A 21,169-nucleotide genomic window follows, 5' to 3' on the forward strand; every position below is an offset into this window, starting at 1 on the left:
ATATATTAATAAATAAAAAATATTAAAAGATTGGCATCAAAGGACACATAGATTGATAGATATGTAGTTATTAATAACATCTAAAAAAGAAAAAAAATGTAACTTTAAAAAAAATTCCCCTTTCCCTCAAACTTTGCGTGACCCCCCTGGCGCCTCCTGGCGCCCCGGGGGGTCGGGGCCCCCACTTTGAAAAACACTGGTCTACTCACCATTACTTCTTCTTCTTAGTTCAAAGGCAGTCTCCAGACTACCACCAGGCTGCAGGGAGTAGTACTTTTGAGACTTGAAGGTGTTCTGTGCAGACTGGAAGAGGAGGAAGAGTAAGCAGCTATAGGCGAATAATAAAGTATTTTTGACCTCTAAAACCTACCGGTTCACGGAAACTTTCAGCACGCAGGCTGCGTCTGATGCTCGCATGGCGGCGAATCAGAATCTCCTGGGTTCGGGTGTCGTCGGGCAGATTGTATTTGTTGGTGTACGCCATCGTCTGGGAAACATGTATAAAATAGATTTGAATCCAAAGTCTGATATGCCTTCTTCTGTGATATAGATCCGAAAAAAGTTACTAAAAAATGTGGTTGTGTGGCATTTGCTCAATCTGTATCTTTGTGGACTATTTTTGAAGATTTACATCTCATAGCAACAAGAGGAGAGTATTGAAAACAAAAAGTGCTTAGTGACAGACTAACGCTTTCGTCATAAAAAAGAAAAATCTGGAATAATAGTCATTATAGTTCGGAAGCAACAAAATGTGCACATGTTATTTCAGGTAAAGGAATACAAATAAGCATAGAACATTTAAGTGGCATTGAATCAACACAGCCTTAATGTCTTTAGAAATGTTTCTCTGCAGTTGTACTTACCTTCTGTCTGATCTTGTACATGTTCTTTGACAGGATGTCATGCATTTTCCTCACGTCACCAGCCAGGAACTTCCTCTTAGGCCGAGACGCTTCCTTCCTCTCGTCGCTGACAGAAGGAGGAAAGAGCAATAAACAGTGAATGCTGCTGAAATGTAAAATCCATCCATTAAGATGGGCAATTGGGATAATATGAATCTAATGGGAGAAACAGAAGATCAGCAATTAGATTTAGTTTGTATGCATTAAGCTGATGCGGTTATGGATAAAACGTTTAGCTACCTTACAGCAAGACATTACATATGTTTTAGTAATAAATGAAATTGTTGAACATACTACAGAGAGACGATGGATGGCGCTGCACTGAGGTCTCCCATTGGTGAGTCCAGTAACCCCATGGCGTTCTGCAGCTCCAATCTCTTGTACAGAGCCACGATGCTGGACTCAGCCCGGTTGTCTCGGACCAGGATGCGTCTCAAAACACGGTCATTGAACTTCTTAAACCTTACAAAAGACAAAGAAAAGAAAACCGCCAACATGTATGTGGATGAGACCCAAATAAATACTCAATATAAATTAAAATAGTCGGTATTGAATATATCCTACTTGTCTTTCCAGTAATAATGGCTCCATTGTCCACAAAGGTCCTCAATACCACAAACAACGTGCTCCATCATCTGCATGAAAAATAAAGGTAGGCTCATTAAAACATGGGGTGTTTGACAGAATGAAAAATATGAATTTAAAGATTTTAAAGGAAAATACTTGCCCTGGAATGAACCTCTACGTTGATGGTGTTCAGGTCTTTGTTGGTTTTCCGGATGTTCATATATTCTACTATGGGACGGATGCTGATGCCCTGAAATCGTTTTTTTAAAACAACAATAAAAAACTATTCTCGGCACTTATGTTTGGTGCTTAGTGTGTCATCAAAGACTGTATGAAAGAGCTTTTCCTCCAAAAAATGGTGACTTTAATGTCAAATTTTCAAAATGTGTGGCTTCCTCTGTGTACATTTACATCCCATTTATTGTGATTTAAAAAACATCTTTGATGGAACTGAATTCTGACTCTTTAAAAAATAAATAATAATGCAGGTCGAAGGCACTTCCTAATTGGCTTCAATTTTCATACAAAGAGGTTTCCACTAAGAGGTTTCCACTAAGAGGTTTCCACTAAGAATTACGTGTTTTGCATAAACAGAAACACGTAACTGTCAGTTATTAAAGAAAAAGCTAATACATGTACTTTGAACATGATAAATGCATGATTGAAGATGTTCTCAGGCTCACCTGTAAGAACACTGTGAATATAATGACAGCAATTGACGCTGTGACGAACAGGTTCTTCCTGTTGATGTTATCGGGCAAGGTGAAGACCAAGGCGAAGCAGATTGCCCCTCGCAGGCCTCCGTAGGCGAGGCCAAACTGATCCTTGAAGGTGAACTGGATGGTACGGAACGGGTTGATGATCTGGGTTAGCACCAGGATGCCTGCAAGACAATCAGAGAAATTGACAAACAGCACTCATTTAAGAGGAGAGTTTTTAGAATTGATTTTAAGCCTCCCACCAAGCCCTCTCCAGATGAAGGCAAACAGCAGTGTGAACAAGATGTAGGCCCAGTTCCACTCGTGCTCCGTGGTTATCGTAACGACACCCAGAAAGAAGAAGATGAGGGTTTCGGAGACGGTGGCCAGCATCTTGACCACATGGCGGATGGTGGTGCAGGATCTCTGCGATACGTTCTCCTCCACATAGTGCTTCATGGTGATGGCACATGTGATGATGCTGCAGAACACATGGTCGATTATCATAAGCAAACTTAAAGGTCCCCTATTATACTGTTTTTCATTAATATGTCCAAAGTGTTTGTCTGAAACACCAAACAGATGATTGTAGCATCACATAATCCTCTCTGTTTCAGCCCTGTTTCCAAAGTGCTGATTCTCTGTCTGTTACTTTAGATGAAAATAAGGAGCCACTCCCCACGCCCCTCTGAGAGACATTTGGTTACAAAGAACTCAATGGTGCTCTAGGAGGAGATTCAGGTGAAAAGGTGGGAGGGGGGACGACGACGTAAAAAGTGGATTTTGCATAATAGGTGACCTTTATGGATATCCTAAATGTCATTGTTGTACTTACAAAGGAGTATCTAATGATTCTCCTACACTTACGCCAACACACTGGAGATGGCGAAACACTCTGCTACCAGATACGCCATGTAGCTGTACATGAAGACGAAGAGGGGCTCGATCTGGCGCACATTATGAGTGAAGCGTGTGGTGAACGCAGCCACAAATCCAAACAGGAGACCGAAGAGGATGCCTCCGGCCGCCACTATGAAGAACCTGGCCACCCCCAGAAACACATCAGTGGATTCAACAACTGGCAAGTCGGCCAGAAAGGAAAACATGTTGTAAAGAACCTGGAGAGACGGATGGAGAACATCAGGAACACAAACAGGGTTAATTACATTACATTGCATTTAGCTGAGGCTTTTATCCAAAGTGACTTACAATAAGTGCATTCGATCAAGAAGACACAAACTTGAATAAAACAGGGCCATATAAGTGCATCAGGTTTCATAGAGCCAAAACATTTCAAATTCTATTGCTCCAAGTGAAGTCGGAAGAGATGAGTTTTCAGTCTGTGCCGGAAGATGTGTAAGCTTTTTGCTGTCCTGATGTCAAAGGCATGTCACACAATTGTTGCCAAGCAGGTTCAACCACTCTTAAATCTACTCCGAAACTCTTTCAGGTCAGGCTGACAACATGACTTGTGTCCATGGATTGAAAACAATTTTAATACACACTATTCTTTGGGTGACCTGAAGACAATCTGTGCAAAATAAGCGTCTCAATTGGAGCATAACCAAAAGAAAGGCAAGCTTATTATGCTTGAATTCCACTCAGCAATGGAAATTACACGGTGGAAAAGCTGCGAGGGCACACGGGTGGTTTCTTTCACAATTTTATTTAGAGAATATTGATATTCTGATTATAAAAATGTTGCATTCTGGGCATTAGCGGCCCCACAAATTCTAATACTGCTGCAAATATAAATTGAGCTTTCTTTATTCCCTCCACAAAAACATCAGACGTTAGCTGAGGGATTTTTTGCTGCAAGTTTCTCTTTAGTTCAGAGGTTTGGAAACTGTGAGATTCATTCCCACTCACGTTCACACTGCTTCTCAGAGTTGTGATTGTCAGATAACACATTTGATGACATGCACATACACACTTTTCTACATTCAGTGTGGCTTACACTTCCCTGAGGATATCGTTACCTCTGGGACTGTATGAACATTCAAGTTAGTCTTACAAATCGAAGGAAGTTACCTTAAAGTATTTATTTTTTAAAGTGTAAGGGAAAGAAAACTCCATTTGCCTGTCGCATAACAAAAATATCCACATTTCCATTTTATTTATAAGCTTATATACTCTATCCAGCCGCAGCTCATCACTATAAAATGACTAGATGGCCCAACAATTCATTTTAAAATATTGAATGCACACTCACCACAGTGACAGCATCGTTGTACAGTCCTTCTCCAAAAATCACTATATATATTTGCTCGTTGACTCCAATGTCCTCGAACACATTCAGAGCAGCAACGGGGTCCACGGCCGAGATGATGGAGGCAAAAAGCAAATTCTCCTGCAGAGAAGAAGAGTGTAAACATTTTTCTTAGACATATCGAGAGAAATCCATTATTTAACATTACATCTCTCCTCCAGGCACATTTTGTAGCTGCTTTGGAGCCTTTGATTCTATTAAACATTCTATATTAACAGATATACTTTCCCTGGAAGCTGTGGATACTTTATTTAAACCATTTATTCAAATCAATTATTTCTCAGGACATTTTAGGGATTTTTTATTTTACTCATGACATTAGAAACAACATATTTGAATCACATGGGATAACATATATGATTGAAAGTGGGAGTCAAGCTGCTAAATAGATCTTGTGGTAAGATTTATTTCTCACCTGCTCGTTAACGGTTCAACCTTGTTATTGTTTTATTAATAATAATAATAATAATACATGGGACTTTTATAGCGCTTTTCATGAAACTCAAAGACGCTTTGACAGAGAATTAAGAAAAGACATCAACAAAAAAAGACAAAGAGATACAAAAAGAGATAAACAAAACAGAAAATAGGGGGGGAGGGGGGTGGTCAGTGGTTGAATGCAGTGTTGAACAGGTGGGTTTTGAGTGATGTTTTGAATGCTGTGAGGGAGGAAGAATCTCTGATGGATTGGTTTAGTGAGTTCCAGAGGGTGGGTGCAGCAACGGAGAAGGCTCTGTCGCCCCAAGACTTGAGGTTGGTCCGGGTGGGGAGGGACAGGAGGTTGGCAGTGGCAGAGTGGAGGGAGCGAGTGGGAGTGTGTCTGTGGAGGAGGTCAGTCAGGTAGGATGGGGCCAGGTTATGTAGGGCTTTGTACGTCATCAGGAGGATCATGTACTGAATTCTCTGGGGGATGGGGAGCCAGTGGAGCTTGATGAGGACGGGTGTAATGTGTTCACGGATTCGGGTGTGGGTGAGTAGACGGGCGGCGGAGTTCTGGATATATTGAAGTTTGTTGAGGATTTTTGCAGGTGAACCATAGAGGAGGCTGTTGCAATAGTCCAGACAGGAGGTGATGAAGGCGTGGATGAGGGTTTCGGCAGCAGTGGGAGAGAGGGATGGATGTAGACGGGCGATGTTTTTGAGGTGGAAGAAGGCTGTCTTTGTGATCTGTTTGATGTATCTGTTGTAGGAGAGGGTTTGGTCAAATATGATGCCTAGGTTCCGGATGTGAGGGGAGGTTTGAACTGGGAAGCCGTCTATGTTGAGGGTGAAGTTATGGATAGGTGGTGAGCTTTTTTGTCCAATTATTATTATTTCAGATTTATCGCAGTTGAGTTTCAGGAAGTTAAGTTGGAGCCAGGATTTTATTTCAGTGATGCAGTTTGTCAGGATGGAGTGGGTAGCAGTGGAGATGGACTTGGTGGAGATGAGAAGCTGGATGTCGTCGGCAAAGCAGTGGAATTGAAGTCCATGACGGCGGATTATGTGACCAAGGGGAAGCAGGTAGAGAATGAAGAGGAGGGGGCCGAGAACTGAGCCTTGAGGGACACCTTGGGGTAGAGGAGCGGTGAGGGATTTGCTTATTGATGTAGATGAACTGGTTTCTGTCAGAGAGGTATGAAGTGAACCAAGAGAGGGCAGTGCCGGTGATGTTGAAGGTGGTTTCAAGACGGGTGAGGAGGATGGAGTGATTGATGGTGTCGAAGGCAGCGCTGAGGTCAAGGAGGATGAGGATGTTGAGGTTACCAGCATCGGAGGAGAGGAGAAGGTCATTTGTAATTTTGAGGAGTGCGGTTTCGGTACTGTGGTTTGAGCGGAATCCGGATTGAAAAGTTTCATAGAGGTTATTAGCAGAGAGATGATGCTTAAGTTGTGACGCTACAGCGCATTCCAGAACTTTTGACAGAAAGGGTAGGTTCGAGATTGGTCTGAAGTTATTAGGGTTGTCAGGGTTTAGTCCGGGTTTTTTCAGAATAGGGGTGATAGCAGCTATTTTGAGGGACGGTGGGACGGTGCCAGAAGACAGGGAGGAGTTGATTGCTGTAGTGATGAGTGAAGAGAGAGTAGGAAGGCAGGCCTTAAGTTACGTTTGAGCCAATTACATAGAATGTATACTATGTTCAGTCAAACTTTAACTGGGGGGAATTTGTAATATGCCAATTTAGACATACTGTTATTTTTAAGGGTCCTGCGCAAAACACATTGGGAAAACTTTCCTTATTAATATACATCAGGGATGTCAAACTCAAGACTTCATTTTCTGTGGCCCTATAAGAGCTTGCAAAAAATATAATATGTTTATTATAGGGTTACATTCTACTTTACAGAAGCACGTTGCCTATAAACAACATGTCCCACAATGCATCTCAAATTTGTCTTTATTCTCAGAATTTGTCTTTTTTTTTCAAAATATGCCTTTTTTCTTAGAATTTGACTTTTTCTTTAAAAATAGATTTTTTTTTCAAAATGGGGCTTTTCTTTTTAAATCATTTTGTGACATTCTCACTCAAGAGACTTGCCCCAGACTTCTGCTTTCAGACGTAGTTAATTATGAAGTTATTACCCTATCCAATAATAATCCAATGCAGAGGCAATAATGTAATATAATACATTATTTTATATATATTAAATATTTGCATATGTATTTTTATATAGTCTTAAAGTTACAACCGGCCCTTTGAGTGCAACCATAATGATGGTGGCCCGTGTTGAAATTGAGTTTGACACCCCTGATATACATGATAATGCAATTCTCTTGACCTGAGAGGGATAGTGTTTGAGCCGAATTTCCCTCAAAAGTGAGCATAATTGAAGCTTTGCATTTCTGTTGATACAACATAAAAGTTCAATCACATGCATCAATATCACACACATTTCATCCAAAATGTTCACTTTTGACCTTTCGCTATGGCCTGAACTGACCTGCAGGTTGATATCTTGAACTCCGAACACCTCAAACTGGCAGATGGCGAAGAGGGACAGCCCGATGCCGATGCTGTTCCACAGGGTCCCCACCACGGCGTACCACAGCACTGTGCCCATATTCTCGAAGAATGGCCTCGTAGGCATAAAGTAACCGTTGTCGAGGACGATGAGGGGCAGCATGTAGAGGAAGAAGACGTTGGAGGTGAGGACGGCGGGCGGCTCCTCTTTTACTGCGTGCATGATGGCCCCCACGATGAGGCCGATGGCGATCAGGAGGCATGACTCTGGGATCCAGATGGTGATTTTGTGGTAAATGTGGAAACCTGGAGGGAAGACAAGATAGTGAGAAGAGACAACTCACCTTTAACCCCAAACTTTAGGGTATTGCAAATAATCTACTGCTTTTATTCAAGGTTGCAAAGTGGTGAAAGAAGTACTTGCATCTTTAATTAAGATAAATATATAGAAATACAAGTCCTGCATACAAATGTTATTTAAATAAAAGCACCAGCCTTAATGTATATATATATATATATATATATTCAAATTGCCAAAAGTATAGAGGATATCAGGCCTAATTCAAATTATGTTTCATGCACTCTTGGTCTATAATGTTTGATACTATTTGTTTATACATTTTAAAGCTTGTAAAGGTGGGGCTGTGTTGCTGGGATTCCTCAAATGTTCCCTTAACTCCTATAATAAACATGTATTTGTTGATTGATTTTGTGTTATCTATCTGAATCTGTAAGGTAACTTCCTTCATCAAATAGATGTAGTGTACTAAAAAGTATAAAGTATGCATTTGAAATATGAATTAGCAGTAAATGGATATAAGTATTTTTTAATGTTTCTTAAAATTGTACTTGAGCACAGTTCTTGATTAAATTAGTTACTTTCTGAAACAACCTATTTCTTTATCCAAAGTGTTTCATCCACACGTACCAATTTTAGCAAATGATGCCAGCAGCACCCACAGAGTGATCTCAAAGGGGATCTGGATCCGGGGGTAGTCCATGGTGAACATAGGGAGGTTGGCCCTCTCCTCCTCTGGGTATGCCTGGGGCTGGTTGAATTCATTCTCTACAGGTTGGAGGTTGGTTGGCGGTGAAGGTTTTGACTCTTGAACCTCACATTTACCTCCAAAGCAGAAAAGCAAGAGCAACAGAAGCATACAGGACACTCCTCTCTTGATCCCTGCTCTACATAAAACAGAGGAACCCATTTCCACTGGTACACAGATCGGAAAAATCTCCAATGTGTCTTACCTCTATTGTGCAGCTTAGTCTGTAGCCATTTGAAAAATAATAGTTTAGTTTTCATTTAGAAATTCCGAAGAAAGTCCTTCTCAAAAACAACCTCAACATAATCCTGTTTGACGCGTAACTGACATTTGGTTAAAAGTGTTGAAGAACCTGCTTGTGTCACATCACCTGTGTGCCCTGCCTATTCTGGGAGGAGCCCATTATGTGAGAAGAGAACAGTTAAACTAGACACTACAGGTGAATCAGTTTAACATATTTACTAATAGTTGACACAATGAAACTTCCCATGTTAATGACTTGTGAACCCTTTGGAGTTTCCTGATTTTATGCAGGAATTGGTCATTAAAAGTGAGCCATTCTGTATTACATTTACTTTAATATGTAAGGTCATTGTCCTGCTTCACCCGCCAACCTCTGCTGAGCTTCATCCTGCAGGATATCTTGATAATCTTGAGAATTAATTTTTCTGTTAAGGATGACAAACTGTCCAGGCCTTGAATCAGCAATGCAAGAAAATTATCATTTGTGTGCTATTAGTTAAAACAGATTGTGTTCGTTCATTATTGTTACTTAGGTGCAGAGCACATTTTAGAACAAATGTATAGATACATGCAGGTTGTTCATAAGGGTTCACTTCACTTTCTTGCCACTGTACAGCAGAGTTATGCACAGCTTTAAAAGGCAAATTGTGGTTGAAACCTGTAATACCCTTTACACCACACACGATGGCAATAGAAGGCCACTCTGCTTTGGAACAGTGGCTCTACCACAGATATTGAAAAATGTCATTTTTGATTACAATCATTATTAATAGCTATCATCCCTACTGCTAGCAGCCTCTAATATTATTAAATTAATTAAAGGATGAATATGTACCCATGATATTGCATTTCTTGCAGTGAAATGATAAACAAGAATTTGAGGGTATTTATAATATTACTAGTTGCTCTCTTTAACTCCAGCGTATACAATGCATTATAATTGGAAAACACATAATGTAAAAGAAGGTTGGTGTAAAATAAAATTTATTTTTGTTTTGAAAAGGTCTACGTGGTGCGTGATGACGACAGCAACGTGCAAACGCAGGGGGCGTGGCCAACGGCAGTCGCTGCGGCTGTATCCAGAAGAAGCAGAGAGACAGTGCGGCAGTTTGTGGACACACACCTCACAACAGTTGTGTTTTTATCAAGTAAAAAAGACATTTCCCCACCAAACGCAACTGCATAGGTAAGTGTCGACTTTTAGAGTTAATTTTAATTCAAAAATACGTCCCGTAATGACCGCTATGGTCCCCTAAAGAGCTAAGGGTTGCAGCTTTGTCGTTGTTTCAGTAAGTTCGGAAACGGTAGCTTTATCTAGTTTTGTAACTACGTATGTTGATAAACTGAACACATTTTAAGCGTGTTTTTTTACCCCGTAACTTAATAAACATGGACAGAAAGAATGTAAGTACAGCTGACTAGCCCACGTGCATGACAGGACCTATTAAGACCAACTAACATTTAGCGAAAAGGGCTACATATTCGGGGTAAAGTGTGATTTTAATATGGAAAACCTTCCCTAGCTTTATGTATTATATTGTGTAAGTGGGTTATTGTGTGTCGCAGACAGGTGACAGCCTGTGACATACTGCTCCTGCCAGTATTACATAACTTAGGTAGGAAAGGGTGCAATTTCCTTCAAGTGTATGTGTGTGTGTCTGTGTGTGTTTGTGTAAACATAGTTATTCACATGGCATGATTGGACATGCTAATGTTATGACATTGCAGTGATGTTGCTGCTCTAAGCCTGCAAATCACCCTCCACACACACACATGCATGTATTTGGTTATTGCTCAGACGTGTGTGTGTGTGTGTGTGTGTGTGTGGCGCTGCATTCTGACTGGATGTGCACATGTGAGTTTTGCATGTTGTCCACACATTTCACTGCAGTCTCTCCTGACCATCACAGTGGTTTTGAGTTTCGCTGTGCAGGAGCCAAGGTCATCGATTTCCAAGAGCTGATGGTGCTCTTTAAGGGGGAAGAGAGTGAGGGGCTTTAAGTGAGGCCCTGTCTGTGAAAGTTTCATTCAGGAAGTGGCTTCAGGTGGGAGTTTTTGTATAGCATGTACCAACAAACTTGAGGGTTAGATGTTGTCCAAAGATGCAAATGGCACCAATGTTGTGTCTAGTTTAGAATAAGTCAACTTATCGGTTATCAGATTTACTGAAAAGTATTTGCTACACATTGGGTACTCTTTATTTATTTATTTCCTGACAAAACAAGAAACTAACATATCAGCTTGGACTTTTAGAAACTAGGATTTAAATTTTTCCCTATTTTCTGACATTTTACAAATCAAAGTATTTATCAATGAGTTAGTGATGAACACAGTTTTTTGTTGCCGCCTTCGTCAAGTTGATATCGTGTATTTAAAGCCCGAAATCATATGTTTGTATCTGCATGACACTAAAACAAGAATACAGTTTAAAAGGGGAGTGTTTTGTAAAATATCCATAAAGAAAAAGAAAATGTGTTTACAGTTCTGTTTCATATGGGTGTTGAGAAATGTATCCACAGATAAGTGCACCAGATTAATGCTTTAACTTCAATATTAAAAAAAAAATCTTGCCGGAGGAGCATGAATGCATCCGGACCCCCATAGAGGAGATGGGGACCCCTGCTTACACCTATAGGCCGTGAGCTGATTATCGAGCCTTCATTGTAACAGTGGTGTACTGTGCGTGGGGAGTGTTGCAGTAGAACATTCCACTGTAGTGCCCGGTACCTTAATGGGATACCCTAAATGTTTGAGCACCCTCTATGAAACGTCAAGCTACCCCACAGCACCCCCAAAAGACAATCTCTGCCGCCGCCACTGTGGGCTAAGCCCCGAATGCTTCCAGGTCCAGGAAACGCCCCTGTGCATGTGACCTAATAGAAATCTAAGCTTTGGGAGCTTTTAGCCTGATTTGCCCGCCTTTGTTCAAAGAGTAGAGCTGCCTCAGGTGTCATCATCTGACCCAAGCTTGGTCTATGTTAGGGGATTATAACATACTTATGACAGCTATGCATGTAGGCTCCCTCTCTCCTAACCCTTTATTCAACCTGGCATTCACTTATTTTGAGACCCCTTGTCCTTAACCTAATTAAAAAAAAAGTAAATATGCGTCTTTGTTGTGCAGTGTCTATTTGCCATTTACTCCATTCTTGGAAACCCCTACTTATGTTCACTTCCTCCTGCATAAATTAAATAGTGGATAGCAATCATTTATGTAGAAATGCAGGAGGAAGTGATACAAGTGGCTCCGCTGTTTCATAGTTATACCAGAATAATGTAAGAAACATTGTTTTGCTCAGATATCCCATTAGGAATCCAGCTGGGACCCTTTCCATATGATTCATCATTTCCAGTTATTATCCATATCGTTTCTTCTGTCTAGCCAATCACTGGCAGCATTCATTTAAGCCAAATTGCCAAACGTTTGTTTTTTCCATCTTCTCGAGTGTGAGGATGTTCTACTTTTTGTAATGAAGTACTTATTGGGGGTTACTCTGTAGTTTGGACACAACAGGCAACTTCATGATGAAGAAACTTTGCTGAGCTTTTTCACATTTTAGACAAAAATCAACAGATTGATATTTCCTTAGATAATAATAAAAATAGTCGTTAGTTGCAGTTCTAAGGCAAACACCTCATGAGTCAGGCTTTACTAGCATCAGTGTAAACTAGGCTGTTTAGAGACTTATTGATGTAACTAACATTTGATTATAATGTACTTCACTTTAGTGCATTTCTGATTTGAAGCAATAAATGGATAATCAAAATAGTTGCTGATTAATTCCATTTTTATCGTCATATTGATTATTCATCTCATCTGTAGTGACCTCTGTTTGTAATTGGCTTTATCGAGCAGTTTGATTTGGTTGATGAAGTATGATTTGATATGAAATCACATTGTTAGTGTGTGTGTGTGTGTGTGTGTGTGTGTGTGTGTGTGTGTGTGTGTGTGTGTGTGTGTGTGTGTGTGTGTGTGTGTGTGTGTCATCAAACTCTCCCCCTCAGCTCTCGAGGGTCGAGCAGACTCCTGTGGATTCCTCCTGATCTGTGTCTTCCTCTGCTTGTGCATCTCTTGCTCTCGTCATACCATGCATCTACAGCCGACTGTGTGTCTTATTGCCCGTCTGCTTTTGAAAGATGGAGGAAGGGAAAGCCCAAAGCTGACATAACGAGGGGAATCAGATCAGTGATGATGAGTTGTGTGTCATTCTCCTCACTTAAAATAGATCGCCTGTAACTCATCATTCTCATCAACTTAAACTCCGGAAGCATTACACAGAACAGTACAAAAGTGACTATAGTCAAAAAGACACACGTTTTATGCTTAATTATTAAAGTAAAAAAAGCATAACGTCTCTTTAGGAGTGTATAGTTAAGTAGGTCTGACAAGCAGATAGTCGCTGATACTGCGAGCTCTCATGAAACAGTCAAATGAAATATTGATGAGCATCGGGGGGGAAAGGAGAGGCCTCAAAAGCAATGTGTGTGTTGTTGCCAAAGATAGGACACTACATAGAGGGCATGGCGAACAACGTGATGAGTTCCTACTTATGTGTAACATCCGTCTCTCCTGCAATAAATACCTGATGTAAGATCAAGCCATATTTGTTTCCTGATTCCATGCTAAGACAGTTCCTGATAAACATCAATATTTTGACAGTTTTAGATGATCCTTCTTAGGGAAGTATCTACATGTGTCTTGCCTTACTTACATTGTTGAACATTTGGCTGCATTTTGCAAAAGAAAGGAAGTCGAATGATTGCTAAAAGTTATTATTTGTCTAGAAGCTGGCACCAGCAAAGCTAGGCTGAAAGTAATGCAACAGTCCTGCATTAAATCCGGTTGTTATGAAGTGTTCTATCTTCAATCCTTACTGGAAGAGGCTGTTTTTGCTGCAGACCAGGCACACAAAGAGTTAATAGGCGTGCACGTTTGAGAAGCAGCGAGCTGTTGGAGAGAGCAATAGGAAGAAGGGAGGGAGTGGGCTGGCTGTAGTCTCTGCCTCGTGACGCCGTCTGCAGCGTGAGTTTGTTTACATCCATCAGCAGCAGACGTCCTCGGGTATGTGTGTGTGAACCGCCATCTGTTTGACGGGCATTTTGACAGACATCACCAGGATTATCACTCTGACACTGGGCTGATGTCGGGAGGATGACATCTTAGCTTCGTTTGGATGTTAGAGAGAAAATGCACAATCATGCTGTATGCTAATAGGTCATGTTTCAACCAATAGTGGCATTTCTTGCTGAGAGGGAAAAGATGCTGTTCTAGTTTCACAAACGCATTCTGTGCTGTGGAACAATTTCAGTACCATGTAAAGAGACTTGTTTTACTACAACTGGATGCAGGTGCATTGTGGTCTACTTTTTGTATTCAAAATGCTGTCATAATGTAAATCGACAGGCAGGCGCTTCCTGAGTAGCCTCTTTTGTATCTTCTCTCATATGAAGTTAGTCATTAAAGGTTTTTTGGTTTGGGACAGATGTAGGATGCATGAAATTTGACTATGGCACTTAGTCAATATTGCTATTTTGATTATTTGTGCAGCCTGGGACAGATGTACAGTATGCAGATGTTATTATGGTTTAATATGTTCAAAAAAGGATTTGAAAAATAAATGTAGGAAAAAAAACTGTAAAATGACCCCTCTGCTTTTTACACTCCCATAAAAGTGTATACATTTTTAATGATCCGCTTAGTGAGAAAAACCCATTGACCTCTGACTCTTGACCTCCTTGTAGTTAGCTTTAACTGGCCAAATTGAACACAAATGAATGTTCTCTAAACGTTCACAGTGAAATACTAATGTAACAAAGAAACGATAAATGCAGCTTCACAAAGACGCCGTGTCACACCAACTACCTGGTCCTTTTGCCAAGCTAGATGTGGGTGTTCAGGTTAATCTTGTGTAACACCAATCGTAAGAGATTTGAAAACAAGTGTATGGCATTCCCCTTTTTCCATCAACGCTGAGAAAGTGCAGTAAGTGTAGCAGGATATCAGAGCAGTAACATCTTTGTTCTGCCCCGTTGTGATGTGAAACAGGCAGACACATATCTGTCCTTCCATACAACAAGTCACATCCTACTTTTACATAAACGCACAGTAAATAATACAAAAACATACTCTTAAGACGGTGTATCTGTACTCTTCTTACATCGTCTTTACAGTAGAGGCTCTGAATACTTCTTCCATTACTGCTCAAAGCACACAGTGATAATAATGTGCAGCCAGGTGTTAGTGCAACAGAAATCTGACTGAAGGTTACTGTTTGTCAGCCAGAGTGACTCGTTTAGAGACACTTCCTGAAACAACAGAAGGAAGTGATGCTAACTTGAGCAAGACGCCGTTTCACACACGAGCAGACACACACACACACACACACACACACACACACACACACACACACGCGCGCGCCCTGTGTTTGAGGCTGTGGGCGATGCTCATTTTCATGTGAAAGGGCTACAGCTGCTCCGTCCCTCTAAAGAAATTATTCACGCTTTATTCGAATGTTGAACACACACACTCACTGACACTCACTGACAAATAGGGAACCCCACTGTGATTTGGGGCCAATCTGTTTTTGACTGAAACACACTTTTGTTTTTATTTCTGTTACTGTTGTAGAAAGTGAGAAACAACCGACGCTCAACAATTTCATGTCCCACTTTTTTTGATGCAGTTATGTGGACAAACATACAATACCCCTGTAATGAATTGTACGAGACATAATTAACAGTTTGCACACACACAATTCGTACTAATAAATGTAAAACGACTGTTTTTTCACAGATTGTCAACTTCTGCTTCATCCTCAACGACCCTGGATCAGTTGACTTCCTCTTCTCCTTCACCACATTAATAAACTGTAAGTAGAAAATGATCAGTGAGGCAATAAACCCTCAGAATATTATATTACCAGGACTGCAACTAAAACGTACTGCATAATCGTCTAATTGTTTGGTTTAGACAATATCAAAATATAGTGAAAAAGGACCCTCACTGTTTCATAGAGCTTTGAACACGTCATCTTGGACTGGTATAGACACATTTTACAGTTTTAGGATGTTTAATAGACCAAAGAAATAATGGAATAATCAAGACAATAATCGTCCCTATAGCAATAAGTTTCACTTCTATCTGTTTCAATCTGTTGACATTTACTGCGCTTATATTCATTAAGTTATTATTACATGTATTTCTTGTTTCTAAAGTGCTGCTTTAGCTTTGGTCAGTCCCCATCTGCTGCATAGTCCATAGCTATGAGATGCGAGCCGACACACACCTTCTCACACAGAAACGTGTGGTGTGATGCCCTGTCTCCAGTGTGTGAAAGGCCTCCTAGCAAGGAGGAAGCTATACAACTGGGTTTCACCATGTATGGTGAGCGAGACTCACTCTCACACACTCTGTCTCACTTTGACCCTCTGTGTCTTTAAACCAAGACAGGAGCTTCAAACACAACCACATGCATGTGCTTATAATATATGAGCACAGCCTACAAGGCAAACAAAAGGGTGTTAAGAGTTAAACTAAGTTGTAACTTCTCCCTATCGCCTCACAAATCAGAAGGCGTTGTGTTAGGACCTACATGATCTTCATATAAATTACATTTAATGATCTTTCATACAGGATACAGTCTGCTATAAGTGGCTAACCCTCTCATGTCTTTAAATATCGGATTTCACAACACGCTTAAATGTTTGGAAGTCTCTGCTCTGATGAATTGAGTCGTGAGTCCTCCAACTTAAACAAGCCATTCATCACAGCTCTCCAAAACAGAGAGTAAAAGTTTATCCCTGACCTTAAAAAACTATTTTCCGTTCAGTTGCATCACATGGTCTTTCTCAGCGCAGGAGTTACAGTCAAATATTGTTTGAGTACTTTGAGGACATGTTGTCCATGCTTATTTCAAACTTGAGATGAACTCCTGGGTAACCTTATCTCCAGGGGTAAGACTGTAGATGGATTATTTACACACTAATGAGCATACAACTAAAAATGCATTATTTAAGTAATTTAATAATGGTAATTGTGATTTAAAAGAAAGCAAGTTATGATGTAATGAAAAGCCACCTGTTTGATCTCGAAAAGGCATTGTTGTTCACTCAAAACTAAATATGTGAAGTAAGAAGAATGAAGCAAAATGGGACCACTATCACCAATGCTTTCATCCCTATTAGGGTAGGTTATGAGTATTTCAGGTCCTATGGGGTCAGTGTTACAAAACAGATCATAGATAGTACTTTTTATATTTGAAGTGTTTATAATAAAACTTACGTAAAAGTTTCAATAGTTAAAGAAGCTTGTTTATTCCCCTATTAATAAGCTAAAATCCACTTTATGAAACCTGGATTGAGGTTTTATGTGTCAGGATCTCTGGCCTGGATTTCTGTGTGTGTGCACTAATTCATGTGACTCACAAACCTACACGCACACACACACACACAGACATCCACTCACACGCCATGCTACATTTGGAGCTGCCTTATATGGCGGCTTTTTCCCCTCAGTGGAGTTTCTGAGCTGCCAGAGAAGAGGACCACTTCCTCCTGTTGGATGCCTGGATTTTGTTTTACTTTTGGCAAGACAGTACATTTCCAATGCCTGCCAAATTACCTAATTGATTTGAGGTGTTAAATCTGTCATCTGCTGTGGGTCAAACACAAAAGGATGGTGTTAGTGTGAGGATGCATGATGAAGAAAAGTGATGTTATTCTTATGACTTTCATAGATTTCAGCTCAGTAAACTATATTACATAAAGCGCAAATGCGATGTAGATGATAATCCTTCTGTAGTTTGGACCTACAAACTTGTTCCGGAAGTAGATGTCCGTAAAAAGCGCGGACTGATGTGTAAGAACCTATTTTCGATAAGGAAACTTGGAAGAAGAGTGTGACTTAATTCCCTCTCAAACAATAGTGTTTCTTTGGCTTCAGGAGTGGAAAAAGTGACTCCAGTTGGCTGAGGGACTGGAAATATCCTTCTTGGTTTTGGGACAAAGACCAGAGATACATTGATATTTGGCTTTTCCTGGAGAACATTCAGAAAAACACTGATTCCTAGCACTTGTTGCTGCAGGTGTGTAAGATGTGTGTTTGAGTCTTGCAAAGTATTTTTTTTTTTAAATCTTCTAGAAAATGCATCTGGCAAGTATCAAAGCCAGGAAAATTGTATACATTTGAATTGCATTTTATTGGTTATGCTGTACTGCCCAGAGTTCCCGTTAGAATATATTTTTTTGCCGGTCCAAATGTCCGTTAAAGTTTAAATCTTCCGGACAAAATTAGAAAAGTGCCGGTCAAAGGTCTTCTTTGTTATCTATTGAGCTTTAAAACATTGATTTGATTCGATATTAAACAAACTAATTATAGTAGATTAACTATTCAAAATTGTACAGTAATTTAGAACTAGAGAATGCAATTCCTGAAGAAATTGCTAGTGGGAATGCTTTATGCTGAAAATATGACGCTAAAGTGCTATGCTGAAATTTAATGTGTAAGAAGAAAGTGAAGAATTTAGATTGAAATGATAAATGAACACTGGGGGCTTGAATGTGTGATGAGAGAAGAAAAGAAAGTAAAAAGGCTTGGAAAAGCAGCAGAATATTTGAACTGCAAACTTCTGAACTAACTTGATGGCGAATGATCTGTCGCCATGCCAACAGCGTTTGATGACATCCNGACTTACAGCCACATCGTGTTTCATGGCGAGTGGTCCGTCGCCATGGCAACGGCATTTGATGACATCCCATAATACGCTTAGATGCGTTGATGGCTGCATCGTTACCAAACCTTTGAAGTTCTGGGCTGTTTGGAGTATTTTCACTGAAGTTATGAGAAAACCGTGTTTCAAGGCGAGCATTGTGTTGCCATGGCAACGGCATTTGAAGAAATCTCAAAACTGTCCCGTAGATGTCTTCACGGCTGGACTGTTTGCATACTGCTATCTGAAGTCTGCTGCTCTGAGCATGTCAGTTGGAGCGATGACATCATCGTGTTCCATCACACAGGTGGTTATATTTGAACTAACGAGGTGTGCAGAGATCAAAGTTTTCCATTGTTCTGAATTAGAGATAAACCTCTTACATGTGAGCGTTTTGTGGAAGAACCGTAACAGATATCTGTGAAATTTCAAAACGTGAAGCATGTCAAGGAAGTTGAGTATCTGAAGTGTAATTTTTGTGTACTTTCAGGTTAATAATGTGGCCTTTTTGGCAGTTTAACTAAAGGTGTGCGGCTGGTGCTGTGTGGAAATATCAGCCTGAAATTACAATGGGCTTTAATGGAGGAATGTTGAACGTTTTTGTCACTTCATGCCCTCAAGAGGCATTTTGTTTAATTATTTTTGCTTAATTATTTGTCATTTTTCAAGCTACGAGATGTTTTCCTACATTTGTCATGATAAATTATGTCTCAGGAATGTAGGGTTTGGGAATTATGACAGTTTTAAAAAAATATATGAAGGCAAATTTCAAGATTTTCTACCCTCTAGCTGTGACACCATGCACTCTAGTTAATGTTAAAATCTGAAGAAAACCTCTAAAACAAGGTCTGAACAATGTTTAATATCTCTAAAAGTAAGAATCAGATTTAAAAGTTGTTTTACACGAATAATGTCAGAAAGATGTGTAACATTTTAAAGTTGGAATGAGCTTTCTGAGTGAAAGTATGAATGAACAGTTAGCAGTTGAATCGCATGAAGATTTGTTGAAGTCTGAAGATTTCCTCCATTGACTTCAATGTTAACAATTTGATGAATTATGGGATGTATCTCTGGAATTATGAAAGTTATGAATGAGAAAAGTAATAGCCATCAATTCCCGACCGAGCTGAACGTTTTGATGTTTGAACGGAGTTTCTGCGATGTTCAATGCGGGAGAAGAAGCGCAGTAAAATACCGGCAGAATAATACCGGCAGAATAATAAACTTTTCGTAGCCCACAAGTGCTCGGTCAGAGAGCACCGATCGCCGGCTCGCGCAGTACACCGTTGTCGTTATTGTAACAAAGACAGCGTTATTAGTAAATTGCCTTACGCGCGCAGACTCGGGATGTCGATCGTATGTAACAGAGGTAGGAGCGATACGAGAATGCCCGAAATCGGAATCGAAAGATCTCTTATCAAAAAGAGTATCAGATATTTGCTCCACCATATCTATAACATGAACTAATTTTCATCTTCATGAGGGTCTACTAACATGAACTCATACTTCATAGGGTCGTAGAAGAATGAACTCATTTTCATCTTCAGGAGTCCAGAACATGGAACTCATTTTCATCTTCATGAGTCTATTACATGAAGTCATTTTCATCTTCATGAGTTTAGAACATTAACTCATTCTTCATCTTCATGGTCTCAGGATCCTGTATTGTGTCAGAACACGTAACCCAGGTAAGTTGCTTATTATCATATACTATACAAAATATTACTAAGCTAGTAATTTCACAAAGGAAGTTTCGGACCATTTGCCACGTCGATCAAACTTACTGAAACATAGTAACGTCCCATACTTCCATCATATACTACGTTTTACGCTCTCGCACATTTTGGACTACACTCGTGAAGCCGTCTGTTTTTTTAACTCGAACACCACGTATGTACAGGTTAAAGTCATGTCAAGTTACCCAAAGAATAAAAGTATGCGCAATAGTTGGCAATGCACGGTTTCGTCATCCCGATATTATAATATATATGTTATCTAAATATGACGGGTGTCTCGTCTAAGCAGTTCGACATTACATGACTAAACTCTCCAACATTATTGTTCCAACGTCAACCATTACCCTTTTTATATAACTTTTTTATTGTCAAACTAGTGATTGCAAGATAACCAAAAAGAGTTGTTCGATGTTTTGAAAAAAAAAAGAAGACACTGAAGTTTAACACCAAGTGTCAATGCACCTATAAAAATTTATGTACCCACATGTAAACCAAGTGTCAATGCACCTATAAAATATGTTCACCATTTACATACTTGTGTTTGAGTCTAAATATAACAGCGTTCACCAAGTGTAGTCCTAAATGGCGAGAGCGTAAAACGTGTATATGGAAGGGTGTCCCACGATACAACTTAAATGAGGTCCACCGTTGATTTCAGAGCTAAATTGGGTGAACCTAATGTTAGGGGGAAAGTGTAGTAAGTAGTTGACATCATTGATTTCCATTTTTATTGTAGACTCACCCTCATTTTCTGGAAAATGGAGACTTGAGACATTTCTCCTCATCTTCTTGGTCATGGTTGTTGTAGTCTCTTTTAGTGGAATTTATGGATAAGTTTACAAGGGTTGCATATCATCGGAGTGGAACAACTCAAATACTTGAATTGTGGGAGCCGGGGAAATTTTTACGAGTTGTCACCGACGGTTGTTAATATATGTGACTGACATGTGTTAATTTTATTCTACGAAAATATATAACAATAATCATACACTGAAGAAGACCGAAGACAATAATAAATCGCCCTTACGACTATTGAGTAAGGGTTGATCTAGTAAAGAT

At 39.9% G+C, this 21,169-nt stretch overlaps 1 protein-coding gene and 1 long non-coding RNA gene across 2 annotated transcripts in view; one reads left to right on the plus strand and one right to left on the minus strand.

The window, feature by feature from the left end:
* Positions 1 to 8,736, minus strand: part of LOC104963057 (sodium/hydrogen exchanger 2-like) — a 10,711-nt gene extending 1,975 nt beyond the window's left edge. Inside the window, exons 1-12 of the mRNA XM_010791607.1 lie at positions 8,307 to 8,736; positions 7,359 to 7,684; positions 4,380 to 4,517; positions 3,035 to 3,285; positions 2,431 to 2,648; positions 2,153 to 2,352; positions 1,630 to 1,719; positions 1,467 to 1,537; positions 1,197 to 1,364; positions 864 to 969; positions 371 to 487; positions 210 to 303 (exon numbers count right to left, since the gene is read on the minus strand). Coding sequence (XP_010789909.1) covers positions 210 to 303; positions 371 to 487; positions 864 to 969; positions 1,197 to 1,364; positions 1,467 to 1,537; positions 1,630 to 1,719; positions 2,153 to 2,352; positions 2,431 to 2,648; positions 3,035 to 3,285; positions 4,380 to 4,517; positions 7,359 to 7,684; positions 8,307 to 8,586 — 2,059 coding nt within the window. The 5' untranslated portion in view covers positions 8,587 to 8,736. The remainder of the gene's footprint in view (positions 1 to 209; positions 304 to 370; positions 488 to 863; positions 970 to 1,196; positions 1,365 to 1,466; positions 1,538 to 1,629; positions 1,720 to 2,152; positions 2,353 to 2,430; positions 2,649 to 3,034; positions 3,286 to 4,379; positions 4,518 to 7,358; positions 7,685 to 8,306) is intronic.
* A 1,000-nt stretch (positions 8,737 to 9,736) lies between these two features.
* LOC104963058 (uncharacterized) overlaps positions 9,737 to 21,169 on the plus strand; it is a 15,828-nt gene continuing 4,395 nt past the window's right edge. The window contains exons 1-2 of the long non-coding RNA XR_800272.1: positions 9,737 to 9,853; positions 15,461 to 15,536. This is a non-coding gene — a long non-coding RNA (uncharacterized lncRNA). The remainder of the gene's footprint in view (positions 9,854 to 15,460; positions 15,537 to 21,169) is intronic.

This window comes from Notothenia coriiceps, unplaced genomic scaffold (assembly GCF_000735185.1).
Source record: "Notothenia coriiceps isolate Sejong01 unplaced genomic scaffold, NC01 NC01_scaffold00035577, whole genome shotgun sequence".
Lineage (NCBI taxonomy): Eukaryota > Metazoa > Chordata > Actinopteri > Perciformes > Nototheniidae > Notothenia > Notothenia coriiceps.